The sequence below is a fragment of the Mytilus galloprovincialis genome, chromosome 5 (assembly GCF_965363235.1).
Source record: "Mytilus galloprovincialis chromosome 5, xbMytGall1.hap1.1, whole genome shotgun sequence".
Classification (NCBI taxonomy): domain Eukaryota; kingdom Metazoa; phylum Mollusca; class Bivalvia; order Mytilida; family Mytilidae; genus Mytilus; species Mytilus galloprovincialis.
The window spans coordinates 74,313,485-74,341,238 of NC_134842.1; the positions used below are offsets into that span (position 1 = coordinate 74,313,485).

The 27,754-nt window shown below is 31.7% G+C and overlaps 1 protein-coding gene across 2 annotated transcripts in view; it reads right to left on the minus strand.

The window, feature by feature from the left end:
* Nucleotides 1–2,085: 2,085 nt before the first annotated feature.
* The window catches only part of LOC143076400 (uncharacterized), a 263,485-nt gene continuing 237,816 nt past the window's right edge, over nucleotides 2,086–27,754 (minus strand). For both annotated transcript variants that reach the window (XM_076252146.1, XM_076252147.1), the window contains exon 10: nucleotides 2,086–5,316. In XM_076252146.1, coding sequence (XP_076108261.1) covers nucleotides 3,092–5,316 — 2,225 coding nt within the window. In that variant the 3' untranslated portion in view covers nucleotides 2,086–3,091. The remainder of the gene's footprint in view (nucleotides 5,317–27,754) is intronic.

Genomic DNA, 27,754 nt, shown 5'->3' on the forward strand with positions numbered 1-27,754 from the left:
TACTAGTACTTATAGTCACGGAGATATGATTTGATTTGATTGGTGTTTAACGCCGCTTTCAGCACTATTGATCTTAGTACTTATAATCATGGAGATATGATTTGATTGATTGGTGTTTAACGCCACTTTCAGCACTATTGATACTAGAACTTATAGTCATGGAGATATGATTTGATTTGATTGATTTGTGATTAACGCCACTTTCAGCACTATTGATCCTAGTACTTATAGTCATGGAGATTTGATTTGATTGATTGGTGTTTAACGCCACTTTCAGCACTATTGATCTTAGTACTTATAGTCATGGAGATTTGATTTGATTTGATTGGTGTTTAACGCCACTTTCAGCACTATTGATCCTAGTACTTATAATCATGGAGATATGATTTGATTTGATTGGTGTTTAACGCCACTGTCAGCACTATTGATCCTAGTACTTATAATCATGGAGATATGATATGATTTGATTGATTGGTGTTAAACGCCAATTTCAGCACTATTGATCCTAGTACTTATAATCATGGAGATATGATTTGATTTGATTGGTGTTTAACGCCACTTTCAGCACTATTGATCCTAGTACTTATAATCATGGAGATATGATTTGATTTGATTGGTGTTTAACGCCACTGTCAGCACTATTGATCCTAGTACTTATAATCATGGAGATATGATATGATTTGATTGATTGGTGTTAAACGCCACTTTCAGCACTATTGATCTTAGTACTAATAATCATGGAGATATGATTTGATTTGATTGATTGGTGTTTAACGCCACTGTCAGCACTATTGATCTTAGTACTTATAGTCATGGAGATATGATTTGATTGATTGGTGTTTAAAATGCCATTTTCAGCACTATTGATCTTAGTATTTATAATCACCGAGATATGATTCGATTTGATTGATTGGTGTTTAACGCCACTTTCAGCACTATTGATCCTAGTACTTATAGTCATGAAGATTTGATTTGATTGATTGGTGTTTAACGCCATTTTCAGCATGATTGATTCTAGTACTTATAGTCATGGAGATATGATTTGATTGATTGGTGTTTAACGCCACTTTCAGCACTATTGATCTTAGTACTTATAGTCATGGAGATATGATTTGATTTGATTGATTGGTGTTTAACGCCACTTTAAGCACTATTGATCCTAGTACTTATAGTCATGGAGATATGATTTGATTTGATTGATTGGTGTTTAACGCCACTTTCAGCACTATTGATCCTAGTTCTTATAGTCATGGAGATATGCTTTGATTTGATTGATTGGTGTTTAACGCCACTTTCAGCACTATTAATACTAGTACTTATAGTCACGGAGATATGATTTGATTTGATTGATTAGTGTTTAACACCACTTTCAGCACTATTGATCCTAGTACTTATAGTCATGGAGATATGATTTGATTTGATTGGTGTTTAACGTCGCTTTCAGCACTATTGATCTTAGTACTTATAATCATGGATATATGATTTGATTTGATTGGTGTTTAACGCCACTGTCAGTACTATTAATACTAGTACTTATAGTCACGGAGATATGATTTGATTTGATTGGTGTTTAACGCCGCTTTCAGCACTATTGATCTTAGTACTTATAATCATGGAGATATGATTTGATCTGATTGGTGTTTAACGCCGCTTTCAGCACTATTGATCTTAGTACTTATAACCATGGAGATATGATTTGATTTGATTGGTGTTTAACACCACTGTCAGCACTATTGATCCTAGTACTTATAATCATGGAGATATGATTTGATTTGTGTTTAAGGCCACTGTCAGCACTATAAATACTAGTACTTATAGTCACGGAGATATGATTTGATTTGATTGATTGGTGTTTAACGACGCTTTCAGCACTATTGATCCTAGTACTTATAATCATGGAGATATGATTTGATTTGATTGGTGTTGAACGCCACTTTCATCACTATTTACCCTAGTACTTATATTCATCGAGATATAAAGTTAAACGCAGATGTAACAATTTTAAACAGATTGTAAACCATCTACTTTTTATGTATAAGATATCAAGATAAGATAAGATATCTTTATTCCAATTAAATAGCTAAAAAAGATTAATGTAGTTTAATAGATAATTTTTCATAATTGACAAACTTATTGTTGACAATCAAATACAAATATGGATATAATCAACTATTTAAATGTTAAGATCTTAAGTCACAGCCAATCCAGAGCCATAACCATGTGTGCAAACATGCAGTAATAAAACAGATAATATCATGAATATATAATATTAAGAGGCAAATATTACTAATGGGTTACATATAAAACATATCTGTACTAAAAAGAGAGTTTTCTGATTTCAAGACATTCATTAATATATATACATCATCGGTCGGGTTGTTGTCGCTTTGACACATTCCCCATTTCGTTTCTCAATTTTATCAGGCACATTCCAATAATTTTTAATACCTTTAGGTTTTCTTGAACAAAAAGACAAATTAAAATTGGCATTTGAGTTAAACATTTTGACAATTTTACAAATGATATTATAGACAATGATAGAACTATTTTTTCAACAGATTATAATGAGGACATTCACATATATATACATGATATACAATGTTTTTCGTCTTCATTTTTTTCCAATATAACCTTTGTGATTTATCTAGTATATAATTGTTTTTGACATATCCATCCATCACTGTTTGTAGAGGGTGTACAACTATCTTGCATACTGCTGGTATATCTTTAAATGCTTTCACTTCCAAATAATTTGCTGTATTTTTTTAATCATGTTAATTGAAAAACAAGCCAATAGTTAGTTACCTTATCTGATTTAACAGTATTTTCAGTAAAATTTTACCAATTGTTCAGAAAAACAAGATATGCATATATGCTTAAAAAGAGATTTGTTTATACAGACATCAACCTAACAATAAAGATCTACAAAAACACAGCTAAATGTTAATAGAAGAATTGACTAGTGCCGATACTTCAAACTATAAACTAATGTCAGCTATATGAGGTTTTGAATAAATGAATTATAATGTATGAATTTGTCCAAATACAAACAATAAGAAAATATCCTCCACTAGCATTGATCAGTTTGACATCAATGTTGATTTATTCCTTTTCCTTTTAACAATGATTCTATTTTTATATGTCCTTGCTCCTGTGCTACATTAAGAGAATTCTTACCATTAATGTCACACTTATTAACATCAGCTGAATGCTGTAACAGATCTTTAACAACATCAACATGTCCTTCCTGACTTGCTATATAAAGTGAGGAACATCCATCATCATCACAGAGATCAATATCAACATCATCACACTGAAGAAGTTCACGTACAACCTCTATCATGTTGTAGTAACAAGCAATCTGTAATGGTGGGGTGCCATCATTTCTACACTTATTGACATCAGCTGAATGTTGTATTAGATCTTTAACAACATTAACATGTCCTTTCTCACTTGCTATATACAGAGGTGATACACCATTATTGTTACATTTATTGACATCAGCTGAATGTTGTAACAGTTCTTTAACAACATTAACATGTCCATTCTGACTTGCTATAGACAGAGGTGATACATCCTCATTGGTACACTTATTAACATCAGCTGAATGTTGTAACAATTCTTTAACAACATAAACATGTCCATTCTGACTTGCTATATACAGAGGTGATGTATCCTCATGGTCACACTTATTGACATCAGCTGAATGTTGTAACAGTTCTTTAACAACATCAACATGTCCATTCTGACTTGCTATATACAGAGGTGATGTACCATTATTGTTACACTTATTGGCATCAGCTGAATGCTGTAACAGTTCTTTAACAACATCAACATGTCCTTCCTCACTTGCTATATACAGAGGTGATGCATCATTCTTGTTACACTTATTGGCATCAGCTGAATGCTGTAACAGTTCTTTAACAACATCAACATGTCCTTCCTGACTTGCACATAATAAAGGGAAACAACCATCCTCTCTACAATAATTTATGTCACTATTCCTACTTATCAACCATTTGACAAGGTCAATAGTACCCATATAACAACTTCCTGCAAGTGCTATATCTGCACTGTGAATATTTTTAGTACAAACAAGTTCTTCCTGCTTTGTTAGATCAAGTTGGTTTAAATGAGTTACCAAGTTTTTAGTAAATGTTGTAGAATTCATGTTTCTGTTATCACATACACTGTCTACGTAACCATTCTCCCAGTCTGTCAGTAACCTATCTATATATCTATTTATATAATTATCAGGTATTCTTATTACAAACTCTATTTCTGTGCCCATGTTATCTGTTATCTTCCAAAGAAATCTTTCTCTTATGAAATTAGTATTTGCATGATCAATGAAAATCTGTATCATCTTCTCCCCAAAGTATTTGGCAAGGAAATCAAACAACTTATCATGGATTATTTTGTATGTACTATTCTCCTTGACCACATATGTACCTTCAAGAGTTTCAAGGGATTTCTTTAAACGTTTGATGGATGCTCCTTTATTCAATTCACATTCTTCTAGTAAATCTTCAATGATTGCTCCTATCTTCTTATTTTTTGTTGACAAGTTTTCTTCTGTTAGTGTGTTGTTAAACATCACACAAAGGACTAAGCTACAATACTGCATCTTACCAGCATCACTTTCTCTATACATTTGTACAAGTTGATCTTTAAAAACATCAAAAGGATTGCTAAAAAAAGAGGTAACGCTTACATTCTTCTGGAGGTTCTGTTTATGATATAAGCTACATAACAGTGGGAAAAAGTCATACTTTTCTGACAGTTCCTTTACTTCATCAGTATTTTCCTTAAAGTAAACTTCAGCTAAAGCAAATTTTTCAGAAGCACTAAGTTTGAATTCTATTGAACTTAAATCCATGTTACACATTTTGAAAATAGAGAGATTGCTAAATACTTCATCTTTGTAAACCTCCAATCTACATGTAGAGATGATTTTACAGCATTTGTCTTCGAGAAGAGATATTATGTGATCAAGTCTTTGTTTCCAGTCAGTGTAAATTTGTTGATTAAGAGTATATCGGCCACAGACATCATCAAATACAAACAAAGTTTTCCTCCCATGTTTAAACCATTTTACAATATCTTCTGGTTTACTACATGGAATTACAGTATAGCCATGTTTCTTCATTATTAGGGCAATGTGTTTAGAAAGAAAACTTTTTCCAGTGCCAGAATTTCCAACCAGGGTAACTGAACTTTGTGTCAAAACTTTTTGCATTACATGTTTCTCTGCTTCAGTGCTTACAAACTGTTGATCATCCTTTTTCCACTGTTCCAAGCGTTTTTCGAACTGCTCTGTAAAAAATGAAATTCAATAAATTAACTATCTATTTTAAGTTCAAATTTCAAGATGTAATACCACAAAAATGAAGTATGTGACATCAAGTTTCATCATGTTCATGTATCTCGGGTGTTTTGAAGCACCATATTTTTTTTTATTCAGTGTTCTAATAAATAATTTTTAAAACTTAAGATGATGGTTGTTTTTCTTTTAGGCTAGGAAATGGGGTTTGAAATTTTCACTGATGAGCTAATTTAAGGTTAAATGGTAAAATTGCTTTACTTAAATAAAAGGCACATACTGTTAAATGCCAGTTAAACAAAGACTAATAGGAGAATATCAATGGTGGTATTACCCCTTGAGAAAAATACTCTATCCTGACAAGTATGTTATTATTTATTATCATTGTTGTGACATTTTTCATGTGAAGTAGTAATTTTTATCAGAAATTCTATATGTTCACACTGCATATACTATGTTTGTTTATAGTTTTCTTCATAAAATTAATAAGTGCCTAGTTTATTATTCCAAAGCACTTATTTTTGCGTGTTTTCAAGTCGTTGTCGCAGATTTCTTAAATGACCATAAACATGATAAATGAACTGTAACATGCAAATAATTTAGATTCTACCTTTTAGTCAAAATACAGGCAGTATAAATAAAACAACTACAAACTAGAAAACTTACACCGTCTGTCCATTTTTATAGATGAACAGACAAAGTGAAAAGTATAAAGTTATTGTATCCTTGCAGGCCTCTACAATAACTTTTTTTTTCAACTTGTCCTGTAGGACAATTACATACCAAAATTGTCCGAATAAAATTGTTACTTGTCCAAAAAAATTCTATTAAAAATTACCTTTTTACATTTTTAGTTGATTAAAGGAACAAAACGAATTTAAACAATAGACAGGATTTGATGTATTTTTATTTATTTGAAATACTTTAAAAAAATATGAGTCAAGTACAACTGAATCTAGTCATGTCACAGGACTTTGATTCTAGTTTTTCACCAATGCCAGTCTCGTCAGACTATAGACATGATGAACCATCTGATAGGCATGTACACTCATTGGATTTGTATCCTGATTTTTTTAAGTTGAAAAAAGTTTATTGAAATGCAATCAATAAAAAGAAGACGATAAGGTCTGATTGCTAATGAGACAACTCGCTGCAAGAGACCAAATGACACAGAAATTAATGTCACAGGGTAATATGGCCACTTGGTCTTTAAATTAGGGCGTTGAATAATGTGACTAAATAACGATGTGGCAAAACCATTTATTCACACTGAAAGTACATAATTATAATAAATATTTATTTCAAATGTTAACTTGAAGTTTCCTTATAAATTGAACTATGAATTGGATATAAGTACATGCATGATCAAGCATAAAAGAAAATGTGCTTACCTGAAAGTAGGGAATAAAGTAAGATGTCCCTTATGTAGCGTGCGTAAGTGTGTGAAACTCGCATTAGTACGAGTTCACCGTATATATACTAATATAATATAGTGCTAGACAAAGTGGCGGAGTTGAAAGCATAATAACTTCGTGCATAGTAGTATATAATAAAGTCTTTCTATTTGTCCGTCAATGAATGAATAAATGAATGAATGAATGAATGTATGAATGAACGTAGTAATTATATAGTACACACAACGTATAGTGTAGTACTAGTATATAACTGTACTGTAATGACATGAATACATAGCTACGTTGACATTAACAACTATAGATCACCATATTGTCAGTATTGTTTTTTTTTCTACTTATGATCAAATATGATGTTGTAAATTTTATGGTAAATGACAAATATTTTTGTGAAAAAATTACCGGTATGGTATTTGTTATGAGGAACAGAATGATGTAGCAACATGCATGAAATGAGGAACTGATTTGTCTTAGTCCCGAAATGTCTCCTGCCTTGCCAAACTTTCTATCAATCATGTCTACTAAATATGTTTCCTACGGTGCCAAACTGTCTATAAGTTGTCATGGTGTAAACTATAGAACAAATATCAAGTCAATATCTTCAGGCATGACCAACAAGAAAATAAACTGTTAACACAGAGAAACGTAACGCCTATTTGTAATTTTGATAATAAAAGATGAAATAAACATGATAAACATAGCAATACTTTAACATTAAAGTTATGCAAACATCGATGAACCATGACTGAAGGTACATGGATAAACAAATGAGATGTGCCAATACTAATACAACTGCATACAAAATACCATCAACTTACCATAAGTCCTTCCCTTTAAACAAACCTAAACACAAACATTTACTTGTAAACTATGTAAAAGTGTCCAAGTCTATGAATCATGATGGGTGGGGCTTTTTAATCTCCATGGAAATAAGACTTGCAAATGCCAATACATTTGAATACCATATATCATTGACTTAACAGTAGCGGTTAATCTTAAGATGAGTTAATCACAAACTAATACATGTAAACCAAGCAAAGGTTTCAAAGTCAATAGACCATGTATGAGGGGCGGGGCCAAATATTCTCATTAGAAATGAGATATGCAAATGCTTATTCAACTGAATAATAATTTAACATTGGCCTACCACTAATGGTTTCCTTTGAACTAACCTAATGACAAACTAATACATGTAAATTATTCAGTAGTTGTTGTTTGTGTTACATATTTGTTTTTCGTTCTTTTTTTGTACTTAAATTAGGCTGTTTTTTGGGATTTTTTTTTTATCCAACATATATAAAATACATCAGTACAGTTACCAAACAGTAAGTTCATATATAAAAATGTAATATGATACAACCTATTAAAAAATGTATAGAACTTGAAAATAACATTTTGTTTGGATTTTATAATTGTATCTCATTAAAAGGACATACAACATGTACAAAAAAATAGAGAATTAAAAGATGATTAAGAAAAAGAAAAAAGAAAAAAAAAGTTTGATGTCTGCTAATTTTTTTTATAGTTGCTAATCTACCAAATTATCCTGTAAAGCCTCTTGGTAAATGCACCAAGCTTGATCAAACTTGTTAAAACATTTATTTTTAATTGATATCTTCTTCTCCAAAATACAATGATGCTTTTTTTTCAATCAATGCTGTTAAACTTAATTCTCCTTTAAAATATCGTGTATTATATATATATAGTTTAATCCAGAGAAAATACTGTTTTGAGGGTCACCTTTGTACATTCGTGATAAATTTCCTAGCAAAAAATATATTTATTGTAAATGATATACTAATACCATTATGGAGAAACCACACATTTTAGTTTGCTCAATAAATTGTTGTACATAATAACAATCCCACAGTATCTGTTAAATTGATTCAAGTAGTTATCAAAGGTACCAGGATTATAATTTAGTACGCCATACGCGCGTTTCGTCTACATAAGACTCACCAGTGACGCTCAAATCAAAAATATTTATAAACCCAAACAAGTACAAAGTTGAAGAGCATTGAGGATCCAAAATTCCAAAAAAGTAGTGCCAAATACGGCTAAGGTTATATATGACTGGGATAAGTTCAGTCTTACAAAAAGTACAACATGTGTTTTGCACAATCCCAATTTTGTTTAAAAACGTATTTGTTGCCAGAATTTTATGATTAATTCTATACTGAAGCCATTGAAGCTTAGTATTTTTTGTAATAGCAAATGGTAGTTGAAATTTTTTTTTCTTGTTTTGATTTTCTAAAACTAAAATTGCTTCTCATCTTTTTACTCATGTAGTAACAGTGATGTATTTTTTTAGCACCAAATACATATCTTTAGATCCCTTTTTACTTTTGAGAATGGTCTTTATAACTGATGGTATGAAAGGAGATACTACTTTATAATCTCCCCTATTAATTTTTTGGAAGTCTTAGTTAGCATAGGAATTATGCTATTATATTTCATGATGTCTATATCCATCTGAACACACTCCTGAAATTGATAAAAATTTAGAAAGGTACCATTCTCCCCATTAATATCATGTACATGTAAAATACCCTTACTATGCCAGTCTTTGAAAAAAACTGGTTTGTCATCAATTTGGAATAGGTTATTCATCCAAATTGGACAGGAAAGAAAATATTCCCAGTCGTGCAAATTAATTTCTTTTTCAATAACCATTTGACAAGCACCCAGTACATCTCTCCAAAATTTATTCTTAACACTTTGCTGTAGTTGCTTTACATAGTTATTACTACAACTAAATAATTTATCGTTATCAACATATGACAAAAATATATTTCGTCATTTACAATCGTTTTTACAAATTCTTCTTATCCAAGTACATTTCAAAGTATTTATAAAAGCATGTCAATTTATCAAATAATCTTCAATTAAATTAGGATGTTAGTTTTCTCGTTTGAATTTTGTTACATTTGCCACTTCGGGGCCTTCTATAGCTGACTATGCGGTGTGGGCTTTGCTCATTGTTGAAGGCTGTACGATGACATATAGTTGTTAATCTCTGTGTCATTTGGTCTCTTGTGAAGAGTTGTCTCATTGACAATTACACCACATCTTCTTTTTTATAAGTAAAAGTTTCTAAGTCAATAGACCATGACTGAGGGGGTGGGGCCAAATAATCTCTGGTAATGAGATATGCCAATCGTTATACAACTGCATACCAAATATCATATACCTTCCACTTGTGGTTCCCCTTAAACATGCTAAACTGGTCTAATAACAAACTAATACATGTAAACTAAGCAAAAGTTTCTAAGTCAATAGACCATGACTGAGGGGGGCCAGTCATGAAGGGACAGAGCATGATTATTACCCAAACCATGAGATATGCCAATGATAATACAATTGCATTCCAAATATCATTGAACTAACACTAGTAGTTCACCATAAAATAGACCTAGAATCACAAACTAATACATTGTTGAGGCGGTGGAAAATTGATTTGACGGCCGGATGGACAGACGGACGTAGTGACAAACTGACAAACAGTAGAAAAGAGTGCAATCTAAAGTCCCCTTTGACACCGTCAGTAGGGGACTAAAATAGCTGTAGATAACCACACTAATGGTGTTTCAGTCTTGCGTGAAGTTCAGTGAACTATATTATATGGTTACCTTTTTTCTTATGTCTGTCTTTGAGTTTCTTCATTCCTGAAAGATGTGAAACAAGACAAACTACCTAGATATTGCATAGTCTAAATATTACTATAACATTGTTCAACTAATTTTGTCATAAACGTAAAGAAAAACAATATTTATATCTCAAGTCATTTGTTTATCAATAATTTTACAAAATCGAAGATTTAACAAATTGAACACAACTGACGAAAGTGATAAAAGAATTAATAAATTACTATTAGCAAATAAGGCAGATGGGATGTTCAAATATTGGCCAATAGATTTTTCTTAATCTTGTGTACATGTAAGACTTTTTTGTCAATGAACTTTCAAAATTTAGTATAAAAACTGGAAGTTAGGGACCATATTTTTTCGTTAAAATCGATGAAATTTACGAAATCACAGATATTTTATAAACTTGTGTAATATTGGGGCAACTTAATTATTTCTAGTGAGGAAACATCAAACAATAGATTTTTTTAAAATTCAATGAGGCGATTGCTTTTCAAAATACCTACGAAATATCAAATAAAATAAGGGGGTCACAGGTCTTATCTTCTTGGGGGGAAAACATAAGTGCATCTGTGAGCTACTGCTCACTAATGATACCCCCGCCCCACTAAAAGTATAAGGTAAACAGGAAGTTGTTGAGTAATGAATCTGAAAACGCATTACACAGTATAGCTGACTCATATAAACCCTGAAACCAAATTTCAGAAATCCTTGTAATGTAGTTCCTGAGAAAGATGCGACGAAAAATATTCATAGGACGGATGGATGGACAGACAGATGGATGAACAGACAGAGGTAAAACAGTATACCCCAATTGTTTTAAAGCGGAGGTATAAAAACATAACTTGTCCTTTCAAATTCAATATAATTATTTGTCCTTGATTTCAAACGGACTTTTCAGAAATCTTAAATACAAGAGTACAGACGCTGAAATGTCTCGCCTTCTTTACTAACCATTGATTTTATGTTGATAGTCCTAAATGTAAAGCTTAACTACAACTATCACATAAACATGATAAACCTAATAAGATCCAAGAAAAGGAGGTCAAGGTCAGATAAACCAAACTGGAAATACATGTACACCTTGCAAGCCTTCCATACACCAAATATGCTTTAAATATAGTTGACCTATCGCACATAGTATCTAATAAACAAACTAAACCAGGAAAACATTGATCAATGAACCATGAAACTGAGGTATTTATCTAGTTATCAAAACTACTATAAGCAATTATCTAATAGCTATGGTCATGTATGAATTTTGTTTTACCTTGCATATCTGATCATTTTTGCTGTTCACAGTATCTACTTTTCTTTTTATCAAGATTATGGACAACAACTGGTGAATATGTTAACAATCTTCATTTAAGGGCAATAATCCTAATAAGGAATCAACCAATGTTTTCAGACATATAATTCTTTTGTATAGGCCTTGTATTAATTGTTGATAATTTTTGTTGTTTACAAATTCTACTATTCTACTTATCTGATTATCTGTAATAGTTTTCAAGATAAAAGGCATACATTTACAAACAAATCAAAAATAAAATTTGAAGGGCAATAAATCCAGTAAGGAGTCACCTGGTGGTTTAAATTTTATTGTTTTTTTTCTGGGAGATCTTATATAGGTAATTGTTTTTGCTGTTTGAAATTTCTACCTATCTATTATAGTCATGATAATTTTCCAAATAATAGGCAGAAATTTGATAATAAGATTAACAAAAAAACAGAGTTCAAATGTGCCCCGCTTGGCACATATTTTATATTTCCAAGGTGCATAACTCTTTTAAAAAAGTCGATCGTCAACCATTATAGTACTTTTCCGAAATATTGCCGATATTAACCTATAGTAGAAGTTTTATAAAAATCTGGCAAGAAGTGTACGTGTGAGCGCACTAGCGAGGCCATTTTCCATAAATGTAATATTTACAAGGGGCATAACTATAAAAGAGAAAAAGTAGATCAGCTACCATTATAGAACTTGTCCAACATATTGCTGATATTAACCTATACTATAACTTTTATAACTATAGCTAGAGACTCTTATGCTGTGTCGCTCACCTTGGTCTATGTGCATATTCAACAAAGGACACTTTAAAACATTGTATAGACAAGAAGATAATTCATGACAAAAATCTGTTTTGTTGATCTTGTATTGCTGATAATTCAGCCTATTTAATTTCTCTCTATCTTCTTTAGTTTTTGCTCAAACACAAAAATTGATAAAAAAAAATTCTCATTTAAGGGCAATCACTCCAGATACCTATAGATAAAGAGTGACAGTCTACTAAACTATATCGGCAACATTTGACTTGTTAGTAGATTTGACTTGCTTATTATTTTTTTTTATTTGAAGTGTATCGTTATCTATTAAAATTTTCTATTATATATGGCAAAAACAAAAAAAGGTGAAAATCGTCTTTGAAGGACAATAACTCCAATTAGGAGTCGTCTGACCATTGCCTCCATATTGTCTTCATTGTAAATGATGTTTTGCTGATCATTTTTGCCTAAGTTTCTATCTGTCTATTATAATTGGGCCATTTGAATTCCAGTTAATTTTGACAGGTGGGGATTGATGGGGAGATTTTTTTACATGCGTATCAGAAAAAAAACCAACATGAAAAACTATCTATCAGATCTATATATTAAGACCTATCCGATGTAGATTTTCTTTTCATATTAGGTGGATTGGCTTTCATGGAAAAAAATGACCTATCAGAATTTTTAACTGCAAGCTAGGATTGTGTCTTAATTAAAGAGTCGATTGACGATTTCGACGATGTTGACCTATTAGTAGAACGTGTCTTGCTGATCATTTTGAAGTTTCTCTGTATCTATTATATATAGTTTTCAAAATAGTAGGCAACAATGAAAACAAATGGTAAAATTTTTCATTTAAGGGCAATAACTCCCATAAGTCATCTGACAGTTTTGACATGTACGGACAATTTGTAGAGCTCAACACTCTAAACATGTTTGTTCTTGTCAGATTTTCTCTCTTTATAATGGTTTTCCAAATAAGAGACAACACTTGCATTCAACCCCTTATGTCCTATTTTTAACCATGTTGGCCATGTTGGTTAGCAGGCGGGGTCATCGGATATATTTTTGTAAACAAGATACCCTAAAGAGTATTAATGTGGCCACATTCGGTTAAATGTGGCTCAGTGGTTTCAGAGGAGAACACTTTTGTAAAAGTTAATGGAGGACGACGACGGACGAGGAACTCCAATCGATGAGAAAAGCTTACTTAGTTAAGCTAAGAAGCTGGCAAGAATTGTACCTATGAGAGAGCGCTTATGAGGTCATTTACCAAAAAAATAGTATTTCCAAGGGGCATAATTCTTTTAAAAAAAGTCGATCGTCCATCATAATAGAACTTGTCCGAGATATTGCTAATATTAACCCATAGTATAAGTTTTATATAAAGCTGGCAAGAATTATAACCGTGAGAGCAATAACTAGGCCATTTTCCATAAATTCAATATTTCCTAGGGGTTGATCGTCCATCATTATAGAACTTTTCAGAGATATTAACCTTAGTTATAAGTATAAGTTTTATAAAAATCTAGCAAAAATTGTACCTAACAAGACCGCATCGAAGAACACACGCATGGACGGACACACGAACGGACGTATGCCCAGTATTTCAATGTTCCCCGCAATGCATGGGACTAAAGTATCATAGTTAAAATGCACAAAAATTGACGGCAATATGCTGACGATTCTGAAAGTTGAGTATAATTGCGATAATTTCATATGGTACTGAACTAAATGTATTAACATGTATATCGGTATTTTTCAGAGATTTATAAAAAGTACCTTTAGCTGTGAAATAGACATAAACATTATATTATTAGTAACAATCTGTAATGGATAATGAACTTGAAATAGTCTAGAAACATGAAGAAATGTCAATTATAACTATATGTAAAGCATTTGTCAAGGGCAACTTTGAAATTAGAGATACAACCTGTTTCAGTGTGTATATTGAGGACAGAGGGCAGCTGAATGGAGATCTGGATCTACATTTATAGGATAGATTTGCGATATTTATACATGATACACATGATTACATTCTTTATTTCAAGTATAATATTTTGTACTCTTGAGATTATTATTACCTCTTTGAATGCAAGTACACAAGGTCGATAAGATATAATTAGAGCACTAGAGCTATTAATAATTTAATAGCTTAGTTGACCTGGAAGATCCAATGAACCTGTCGGTTATATTTACCTACTCATGTATTAAAGGCGAAGCCTACAAAATCCAAACAATTGGACAGTGTAGATAATGACACCGTCTTTTCTTTAAGTTATTCTATTTATCTGGATAATATCATTTCTAGGATTAATTATATGTCCATAGCATATATCTTTTAATCTTGTTTTTGTTCAATTCTGTAATTTCATTCTATCGGAGTTGAGATTTGTGACATCATGCATTCCGTTACCATAGTTAAGCTCCTATTTTTTTACGAAAAGTCCCAAACCGAAACTAGAACTGCATACATGTACTGACTGTTAAACACAATCTTTATACATTATAACCTAAAATCACTGAGCCCAAGTTTTGTTGAAATTGGTTCAGTAATGTAAGAGAAGATCTTTCAATAAACAGCTGCACCATGAGCGCACGATACGCCCGTCGCATTTTTACAAATTAAATTTAATAACTCCTCAGTGTCATATCAGAAATTAATAAAAAAAAAACTACAGGGAAGTTATCTTAATTGATATAAACCACCAAATTTTAACCAAATTTTAACATGTGTAATGAAAACTGCTCAAGGCACTTCATAGGTTTTGTCCGAAAACTAGAAAATCAAAAATTTATGAATAAAATCCCATAACTCGGAAGTGTAAAATCTAAAATTTATAAAAATTGAAAGGAAGCTTACATCAATAAACAATTCTCCAAATTTTCATGAGAACTGCTGAGAGCATTTTTGAGTTATTGTCCGAAAACAGGAAAATCACCCTTTGTTTAATGAATACTATTTAATAACTCGAAAACATAAAATCTAAAATTTATAAAAAGCATGTCAATAGATATAAACAATTGCAAATTGGTGAAAGCATTTTTGAGTTATCGTCCGAAAACTGTAAAAAAATCCCCCCTTTTTAATGAATAAAACCCCATAACACAGAAACGTAAAATCTAAATTCTATATAAAACGAAAGAGAGCTCACATAAATCGATATAAACAATTCACCAAAATTTTATGCAAATTGGTTGAAGCGTTTTTGAGTTAATGTCCGACATGTTGACGACGAACGGACGGACAGACGGACGAACAACAGTATACCATAATACGTCCCGGCAACGGGTGTAAAAGTATATGATGGACAAGAAAATTAGTAAACAATTATCATTTAATGCTCCAACTCCTTAAAGGGGAAATAACTGTCAAATTGATGTTTACCGATTTTACTCAAATTCTGATATTTGATTTATAACATACATCCAAATTACAAAAAGCCTAATATAAACAATTAACAATGCATAGACTGGATTATATGATTATGTATCAGCATTTCATGTGTAATTTAATCTAGACGCTATATAATTAACCATCTAGATGACCTCCTAATCAGCTAATACAACCAACTGTCATATAACCTAATATTAACATGAAGTGTGGCGCCTGTTAAAACGTTAAAACCCGCTGTATTTGTATGCACCTGTCCTACATTTCCTAAATCAGGAGCCTGTGGTTGGTGTTTGTTGGTGTGGTTCATTATAGGTTCTCGTTTCTCTTATTTTATATAGATTAGACCGTTGGTTTTCCATTTTGCATGGTTTTACACTAGTCATTTGAGGGCCCTGTATAGCTTACATCATGCATTCCGTTACCATAGTTTAGCTCCTATGTAAAAAAAAGGTCCCAATCTGAAACTAGAATTGCATGTACTGACTGTAAAAACAACACAACCTGTATACAATAGAACCTAAGATCACTGAGCCCAAGTTTTGCTGAAATTGGTTCAGTAATGTAAGAGAAGATCTTTCAATAAACAGCTGCACCATGAGCGCACGATACGCCCGTCGCATTTTTACAAATTAAATTTAATAACTCCTCAGTGTCATATCAGAAATTTATAAAAAAACTACAGGGAAGTTATCTTAATTGATATAAACCACCAAATTTTAACCAAATTTTAACATGTGTAATGAAAACTGCTCAAGGCACTTTATAGGTTTTGTCCGAAAACTAGAAAATCAAAAATTAATGAATAAAATCCCATAACTCGGAAGTGTAAAATCTAAAATTTATAAAAATTGAAAGGAAGCTTACATCAATAAACAATTCTCCAAATTTTCATGAGAACTGCTGAGAGCATTTTTGAGTTATTGTCCGAAAACAGGAAAATCACCCTTTGTTTAATGAATACTATTTAATAACTCGAAAACATAAAATCTAAAATTTATAAAAAGCATGTCAATAGATATAAACAATTGCAAATTGGTGAAAGCATTTTTGAGTTATCGTCCGAAAACTGTAAAAAAATCCCCCCTTTTTAATGAATAAAACCCCATAACACAGAAACGTAAAATCTAAATTCTATATAAAACGAAAGAGAGCTCACATAAATCGATATAAACAATTCACCAAAATTTTATGCAAATTGGTTGAAGCGTTTTTGAGTTAATGTCCGACATGTTGACGACGAACGGACGGACAGACGGACGAACAACAGTATATCATAATACGTCCCGGCAACGGGTGTAAAAAGTATATGATGGACAAGAAAATTAGTAAACAATCATCATTTAATGCTCCAACTCCTTAAAGGGGAAATAACTGTCAAATTGATGTTTACCGATTTTACTCAAATTCTGATATTTGATTTATAACATACATCCAAATTACAAAAAGCCTAATATAAACAATTAACAATGCATAGACTGGATTATATGATTATGTATCAGCATTTCATGTGTAAAATAATCTAGACGCTATATAATTAACCATCTAGATGACCTCCTAATCAGCTAATACAACCAACTGTCATATAACCTAATATTAACATGAAGTGTGCCGCCTGTTAAAACGTTAAAACCCGCTGTATTTGTATGCACCTGTCCTACATTTCCTAAATCAGGAGCCTGTGGTTGGCGTTTGTTGGTGTGGTTCATTATAGGTTCTCGTTTCTCTTATTTTATATAGATTAGACCGTTGGTTTTCCATTTTGCATGGTTTTACACTAGTCATTTGAGGGCCCTTTATAGCTTACATCATGCATTCCGTTACCATAGTTTAGCTCCTATGTAAAAAAAAGGTCCCAATCTGAAACTAGAATTGCATGTACTGACTGTAAAAACAACACAGCCTGTATACAATAGAACCTAAGATCACTGAGCCCAAGTTTTGCTGAAATTAGTTCAGTAATTTAAGAGGAGAAGATCTTTCAATAAACAGCTGCACCATGAGCGCACGATACGCCCGTCGCATTTTTACAAATTAAATTTAATAACTCCTCAGTGTCATATCAGAAATTTATAAAAAAATTACAGGGAAGTTATCTTAATTGATATAAACCACCAAATTTTAACCAAATTTTAACATGTGTAATGAAAACTGCTCAAGGCACTTTATACGTTTTGTCCGAAAACTAGAAAATCAAACCTTTTTTATGAATAAAATCCCATAACTCGGAAGTGTAAAATCTAAAATTCAAAAAAATGAAATGGAGCTTACATCAACAATGATCAAAAGATATAAACAATTCTCCAAATTTTCATGAGAACTGCTGAAAGCATTTTTGAGTTATTGTCAGAAAACTGGAAAACCACCATGTTTTAATGACTAAAACTCCATAAACTTGGAAACAGAAAATATAAAATTTATAAAAATCAAAAGGGAGCTCATGTCAATAGATATAAACAATTGACCAAAGTTTCTTGCAAATTGGGGAAAGCATTTTTGAGTTATTGTCCGAAAACTGGACAATCAAACCTTTTTTAATGAATAAAACACCATGACCATGATAACTAAAAAACGTAAAATCTATTTTTTTTTATAAAAAACGAAATGGAGCTCACATCAATAGATATAAACAATTTCCTAAGGTTTTATGCAAATCGGTTGAAGCGTTTTTGAGTTAATGTCCGACATGTTGACGACATCCGGACAGACAGACAGACAGGCAACGGTATACCATAATACGTTCCGTAAATGGGCGTATAAAAAGTATATGATGGACAAGAAAATTAGTAAGCAATCATCATTTAATGCTACAACTCCTTTAAGGTGAAATAGCCGTCAAATTGATGTTCACGTATTGGACGCAAACTCTAATATTTGATTTATAGCATACTAAAACGTATACATCTACATTACAAAAAGCCTAATACATGTATAAACAATGCATGGACTGGATAATATGTTAATGTATCAGCATTTCATGTGTAAGATGCCATATGATAAACCACCAAGATGACCTCCTAATCAGATAATACAACCAAAATTCTGTATATAAAATAATATTAACATGAAGGTCGGCGCCTGTTAAAAACTGTTTAAAACGTTGAAACCCACTGCATTTGTATGCACCTGTGCTAAGTCAGGATCCTGTTGTTCGGTAATTGGTGTTTGTTAGTTTTGTTCACAAGAGTTTCTCGTTTCTCGTATTTTATATAGATTAGACCATTGGTTTTTCCAGTTTGCATGGTTTTGCACTAGTCATTTGGGGTCCTTTATAGCTTACTCTTTGGTGTGAGCCAAGGCTCCGTGAAGAAAGCCGTATTTTGACCAATAATTGTTTACTTTTTAAACATTGTGACTTGGATGGAGAGTAGTCTCATTGGCACTCATACCACATATTCTCATTTATATAGATATAAATAGATATAGATAGCTTCTCAGCAACCGCATTTTATTTTCTAGTTATGTTTGATATCATATTATTGTGTTATTCATCATCATTCGTTTCGAGCTGTTTATAAAGAACGATTGTTTGTGGAAAGAAACAGTCAACAATATCAAACAGGGGTACTAGTTTTACAAGTATTTTTTTTTTACTTGAAGAAGACATATTAATACATAAGTATATTTGTAGGATACTAATACAAGTGAATTTTATTTACTTCTATAGGTAAACAAAAATTGGCTTAGTTGTGTCCCTTAGAAATTCAGATTGTTTTACTTATATAAGTGAAAAAGTCATCCTATCTTCTTTTTTTCAATTCTTAAGATTTCTTTGCTCTAATAGAATTTTCAATTTTCTGCCCTAGGCAGATGTCTTTATTTATCATTTAAGTGTAATTTCATGGACAATTTGTCCATTATCTGCAGAACACTGTTGATTTACAAGCCCCCAAGGCGCAATTTTTAAAGGCCTTGCACAAATACTTAAAATCTTTGCATAATCAGTTTCTTTTTTTTGAATTAATGAGATGAAACATTGAACTATATCAAAAAATTATGAGCTAACCTGGTAAAAAATCATTAAAGGCATATTTGTACATCTCAAAACTTGAGAATTGTTGTGGGATTGTAAAAATTATTCACTTATACAAGTGAAATTTTGAGAAAAATTCAGGGGATATTATTCAAACATTATAATAAATAAAGTTGACTTGTACAAGTTGTACCCCTAACTGAATATGATCTTCCCTTGCTTAACTTTCTATTTTTTCCTATTTTTTTTTCGTTTTGATAGCTTAATACGCCTGGTACATTCGTAACACATCTCTAGAGTTTAATTGAAGGTCACATGAATATGGATTCAATGCAGACCCTTTGGGCCAGGTGAGCTAAAAAATGTAAATATTGTCATTAAAAGCAATTACTCTTTTAAGTCATTTGACAATAAGGACCATGTTAACTTACTGGTAGATTTTGTCTTCCTAATCATTTTTGCTATTAAACTCTAATTAGAATTAAAAAAACAATTGTTCACAGAACAATTCAAGGTCTTTCCACCCCAAAAAACATGTATTTAGATATGAAAATAGTAAAATTCGGTTTAAAATGTCATTTGCAGCGTCAAATGATAGCTTATTGTACGCTGATTCCAAAAAATATGGTTTCTATACAATATTTTTTAAATAAGGGATATAATTTGTTACTTCCAGTTTGAAAAATGTTACTTCCGGTATTTTTTGAATGTTTACTTAACACTGATTCCAAAAATATCTGGTTCTACATACTTAAATATTAAGTACAAAAAATAGCTACTTCCGGTTTACACCAGGTCACTTTCGGATGGCTTTTCCAAGGGTAAATGGCTTGAAACCTAATGCTAAAAGTATCATAGCTTTATCATGTATACATATGAGGTAAAAGCAAAGATCAAAATCTAGAACGTCAATTTAACATATGACCTTGAGCTCAATTTCAAGTTCATCAACCAAGGACATCAAATCAAAAGACCCTAGGTCTTAATTATATTTGGTTCATGAGTTATATCATTATATGCATATTTTTAAATAAAAGAGGGGAGAAAACCCTTATTTGATGAAAGCGTACCCTTTTAACACATATGTATGTGTTATGACATGTCATAACTATCAATTAAATACAAATATGTTGTCGATATCTTGTATCATGTTTGAAAAGTGGTGAAAATAAGCCAAAATCCAAATTTAGAAATGACCTTGACCTTTGACCTTGATCCTATTTCTTTTTTTTTTTGGACTAAAGGACCTCAAATCAAAAGACCCTAGGTCTCTATCACTTATGGTTTACCAGTTACAGTTACATTCTACTTATTTTAAATACAGAAGGGGATTTAACTGTATATGGACTTTCTGGACCGCTTCGGTCAAAATAATTTTTAAGATCCTAAGTATATAACGAGCAAATTGGTGAAATAATCTTGTCGTAATCTTTAACGGTTGCAAAGGAGATTTGTACACTAGAAAAACGGTGTTTAGGGAGATAACTCTTACATTAAGAAGTGTTCGGTTAAACAGGGTCAGTTTCGAACTTGCAATAACTGTTCGATATCATATGCAAAAAATCTAAGCGACATCTTGCGAAACCAAAAAGTACCTTCAGAAAAAAGTGCCATAAGAAGATTTTTTTTTTAATAATAATGATAAATAAAAACCAATTGTTCAGAGAACAATTGAAGGTCTTTCCACCAAAAACAATTCAGTCAGTTCAGTTTAATTGAAGGTCACATGAATATGGATTCAATGCAGACCCTTTGGCCCAGGTGAGTTAAAAAATGTAAATATTGTCATTTAAAGCAATAACTCTTTTAAGTCTTTTGACAATAAGGACCATGTTAACTTACTGGTAGATTTTGTCTTCCTAATCATTTTTGCTATTAAACTCTAATTAGAATTAAAAAACAATTGTTCACAGAACAATTCAAGGTCTTTCCACCCCAAAAAACATGTATTTAAATATGAAAATAGTAAAATTCGGTTTAAAATGTCATTTGCAGCGTCAAATGATAGCTTATTGTACGCTGATTCCAAAAAATATGGTTTCTATACAATATTTTTTAAATAAGGGATATAATTTGTTATTTCCGGTTTGAAAAATGTTACTTCCGGTATTTTTGAATGTTTACTTAACACTGATTCCAAAAATATCTGGTTCTCAGGGTTTCCGCTGGCGGTCGCCATTTTCGCAATTTGCGAAAAAATAATAATTGTGGCGATTAAAATTCGTCATTGGCGAAAGAATTTGGCGAAAGAAATATGTATAACGATTTATTTTCAGCCATCTTGTTTATTTACTTTTTTCGGGTTTCTCTGACTTTACCGATCAGACAATACTCGGAATTCACCTTGAACTCGTTAAGATTTTGACAGAAAATCAATAATCAGCTGATTGCATTCATAGCTATCGACATCAAAGGACTAATTAATAAAGGTGTTGATTGTATGATATGACAAAATGATATGGTTAAATGGCTTCTGTCACATGTCACAAAAAGGGATTTATTAACCACTATGCGACGCACGTGTTTGAAGCAAACTTTTTACGCTTCCTCCTTCTTTTTATGATAGTCCAGAAAAGAAAATTGTTGTTATGACGAAAAATGTTCAAAAGCAAGTAAGGTCTCTGATTTAAAACTTCGTCATGTAACTTTCATACAGATCATTGATTTGATTTTGTACTTCAAAGTCGTTTCAGTGACACACGTGTTTCAAGATAACTTTTGATAACTTTTTCGAGCATATAGTTTTACTTATTTACGATGGTCTAGAAAAGAAAACTGTCGTTATGAAGTGGTCTATTCAAAAGGGGGGTGAAATGAGAGTTACCCTTCAATGTTATGACTACACCTTACACGAGGGATCCATTTCAAGTGATAAGATGCTTCGTTTTCTTGTAAAAACCACTTCTTATTTAGGGGGGGGGGGGCTGGAAAAAAGGAAAATTTTAAAAGAAATATTAATTTGTGTTACTTGGCGAAAAAAATAATTAAGTGGCGAAATAATATATTGTTTTGGCGAAGAGGTGGCGAAAAAAATAATTGACCCAGGGGAAATCCTGCTGGTTCTACATACTTAAATATTAAGTACAAAAAATAGCTACTTCCGGTTTACACCAGGTCACTTTCGGATGGCTTTTCCAAGGGTAAATGGCTTGAAACCTAATGCTAAAAGTATCATGGCTTTATCATGTATACATATGAGGTAAAAGCAAAGATCAAAATCTAGAACGTCAATTTAACATATGACCTTGAGCTCAATTTCAAGGTCATCAACCAAGGACATCAAATCAAAAGACCCTAGGTCTTAATTATATTTGGTTCATGAGTTATATCATTATATGCATATTTTTAAATAAAAGAGGGGAGAAAACCCTAATTTGATGAAAGCGTACCCTTTTAACACATATGTATGTGTTATGACATGTCATAACTATCAATTAAGTACAAATATGTTGTCGATATCTTGTATCATGTTTGAAAAGTGGTGAAAATAAGCCAAAATCCAAATTTAGAAATGACCTTGACCTTTGACCTTGATCCTATTTCTTTTTTTTTTTGGACTAAAGGACCTCAAATCAAAAGACCCTAGGTCTCTATCACTTATGGTTTACCAGTTACAATTACATTCTACTTATTTTAAATACAGAAGGGGATTTAACTGTATATGGACTTTCTGGACCGCTTCGGTCAAAATAATTTTTAAGATCCTAAGTATATAACGAGCAAATTGGTGAAATAATTTTGTCGTAATCTTTAACGGTTGCAAAGGAGATTTGTACACTAGAAAAACGGTGTTTAGGGAGATAACTCTTACATTAAGAAGTGTTCGGTTAAACAGGGTCAGTTTCGAACTTGCAATAACTGTTCGATATCATATGCAAAAAATCTAAGCGACATCTTGCGAAACCAAAAAGTACCTTCAGAAAAAAGTGCCATAAGAAGATTTTTTTTTTAATAATAATGATAAATAAAAACCAATTGTTCAGAGAACAATTGAAGGTCTTTCCACCAAAAACAATGTATCTTAATATGAAAGTTGTAAAATTAAGTTTAAAATGTCATTTCAATCGTCAAATGATAGCTTATTGTACGCTGATTCTAAAAATATATGGTTTTGACCTAATTTTCATTTTTTTGGACCATGGACCTCAAATAAAAAAATTCTACGTCTTTATCACTTATGGTTTAGAAGATAGAAATGCATATCACTTATATCAAATGCATAAGGGGAAATATCTCTCATATGGAGTGTTCATATTGCTTCGGTCAAAATAGGAAAAATCATGCGAAGGATGTAACAAGCAATTTTATAAAATAAATTTATCGTAATATTTAACGGTTGCGAAGGAGTAGTGGACACAAGGAAACAGTGTATGGGGAGATAACTCCTACAAAGAAAAGTATTCGGTTACGCAGGGTATATTTCAAAAGCGCATACTCTGTTCGATATCATATACCAAATGTCTAAGCGACGTGTTGCGAAACATATATTTATCGCAAGATCAAAATTAGGCGGAAGAAAAACAAATAATCAGAAGAAAAACAAAAGGTCTTTCCACAGAAAAGTGGAAATACCTAATAATAATCAGAAGAAAACCAATAGGTCTTTCCACAGAAAAGTGGAAAGACCTAATTAGTCTAACAATTTTGATGTAAATGGACAGTAGGTAGATCTCCACATTCTAAACATTTTGACCACCTAGTTTTTCTCTATTTACATTGAAAATTGCTTACTTATTCATAGTCACTGGACCATGACTTAGGGGCAGAGCCTCCAAATAGTAGTCAACCTGATATTAACTAATAGTTATGACACTTTATATTAAATATCAATGATTCTACTAAAAGTAGGTCCTATCAAATTACTTAAGCATGTTAAGCAAAAAACTTAACATTTAAATTTGCTAGTTAATTCAACGTCACTGGAACTGACCGTGGGCAGGTCCTCGAAATAGTCAACAAACTGATATGTACTGATAGTAATGCCACTTCATTCAAAATATCACTGATCTATATATCACTAGAAGATGCTATTAAAACTAACTTAATAAGCAGAAAACTTAACATTGAAAATTCCTGATTAATTCAAAGTCACTGGACCATGACCTACATAACAGGTCCCAAAAATAGTCATCAAACTCATATACTGATAGTAATGCACTTTATATTAAAAATCCATGATCTATCACAAGTAGTTCCTAGTAAACCAACTTAAGCAGAAATCTTTACAATTGTTAACGCTATCACCGCCAAGCCGTCCCCATAAAGCAATCATAGTCTCGCCTTCCACGACTTTTGTTCCAGGCGAGACAAACAGGAGGTGTGGGATGACTGTGGGAACTCTCCCTATATTTCATTTCATTTATTATATTGTCCCATACATGGATATATATATGGTTTATGGGTGGGGATCTTGACCTTTTCCAAGTTCTCAAACAGGAGGGTGGGGTGACTGCGGTGATTCCACCTATATTTCATTTAATTTATTATATTGTCCCATACATGAACAAACATGGTTTGAGGGTGGGGATCTCAACTGTTTCCAAAGAATTTCATACATTATTAATACTAGGCTTAGTTTGTGAATTATGTTTATTGTAGCTTCAGACATGTCAGATGAACTGGCAAACTATTATAGGTTTAATAAAACGTAGCCCAATCGTTCCACATTTTATTGTATTTTTATGTATATCCATCTTTATATTTTTTTACAACTTATCTGTGGCAGCACGTTATATATGATTGGTTTAATTCAAATTGCTTTTATTGTCGGTTTATAACTTTTTAATTGTTAACGTGGCGCAGATTTTGTGAAAGCTGCCAAATTGATATATCTAGCTTTAAATTAATAATTACCAGTCATCAGAAAAGTAGGGTCAGTTTAAAAGGAAGAATACATCGGGATAAGAATCCCAGCAACGGACATAAACCACATAAAAACATCGAGTTTGTTAGTCAAAATTGCTCAAGCATGTTTATCTGATAATTTATAACCAGAGCCTTGAAGGATCCTAAATCGCTCATTTGGTTAAACTTAATGTGTTGTTACCAGTTGATTAAGATCCACTAACAAATTGACTTAGTTGTAGATCTCATGATCATTTAGGAAGATAACAATTATTTATATATTTTTTTAATTTTCAGGAATTTAGCTAAAACAAATAACAAGTAGATTAAAAATCAATTGAACGACATAATTTCTCTAATGGAGTTCATGAACTATCAATTCTTTTAATGTTGACTTATTCGAAGATCTTATCTATTAATGTTTATAATGAGGTGTTCAGTGTTCATCTAATAAGAATCAAAATAAATTGAATACTACACCTTATTGTGTTATTAAATAAAGAAAATTGGGGCAATTAGATGTCATAACCAAACAACAATGTTGAAAAAGGCAATTAAGTATGTGATTGCAAAAAGGAATGTCTAAATGTGATTCGATATCTGTTAACATGTTTCCCTTATCTATCTTTTTGCATGACTTTGAGGGATGCAACATAACCAATTAAAATCCATATTTATGGTAATACAACACATCAATTCAAAAAAATTACACAAATAATAATGTCAAATTAAGTAAGTGTCAAATGAAACAGAAAAGAACTGTCTTCATGATTCAAGACAGCAATAAAATTATCCATTGGATGGCATCATTAGCTCAAACACATCAAACTAATGGAAAACAACTATCATATTCCTCATGTAGAAACTGATGGATTAAACCTCGTTTGAATGCTAGTTATACCTCTCTTTTGTTATACAGTCGCATTACATCTAGATATATTGACAGCAATGTTGTACAAAACAATCAGTTTAATAGGTGAAATTTATCAAAAATAGGGGAAAAGCATTTATAATCTCAATCACTATCAAATTAGATAAATCTATCAAAAAGAGAATATCACTTATTCTCTAGGTACATCTTTCAAATTTAAAATCGGAAACAATTTAATTTTTCAGAATGCACTCTTCAACTGTGACATACATTAATAGAATTTATTTGCATTGTTTCCTGAAATTCTACATTACAACAAATGCATGAAACGTTGGTTATATCACTAACCTAATAGTGTGTCTTGATTTTCCACTATAGCCAACAACCTCTGCAAAGAAAGATAATATAACATGTGATTCCTAAAATAAACGATTAAATTTTACATATGTCCATCTTGCAAAATTTTGGTCAAGGGTTCCATTGACCCCGACTAACCTAGTCTGGGGGAATTCACCTAATACAAGTAAGCTGACTGAAAAAAGATACATATAATAGTGTACAGTAACATTAACACTGAATAGTTTTGAAAATGAAATATATTGAGGAGAAATTACAACCAACCTCCCCTGAATTAAAAATGAATATGTCTATGTTTAATTCTTTTTGACCAGGTAATTAAAGAAGAGTAGATTTTTGTAACTGACTTTAAAATATATACAAAAAATAGTGAAAATGGACACTTTAAAGGGCACTAACTTCTAAAGGGATCAAGTTGTATCAGGTTGAGCTGCTTAATATTTAAGATGTAACATTTGCTCTTAATGCTTTCGTTTCAGAGACATAAGCTAAACACTGCATTTTACCTCTTCGTACACATTATATCTATGACGGCCATGTTGGAAGCTTGGTAAAGTCATCTGATACATTTTTAACACTCGACACCCTGAGGAGAATTTCGGTCAAGTATCGTTTACCTGGCCCAGAAATTTCAAGAAAAAAGATTACCAAATTTTAGAGTAAATTGTGAAAATTGATTTTAAAGGACAACACCTCCTTAAAAGCTTTCAATTGATCATTTCGGTCTAATTTGAAGAGCATTGTTATTTGCTGCAATTTTTTGCTATTTACATTTGATATCTATCTTTCATAATATCCAAGATAATAACAAAAAACTGCAAAATGTCCTTAAAATTAACAGTTCAGGGGCAGCAACACATCAACGGGTTCTGTGTCTGAAATTTGCAGGGCAG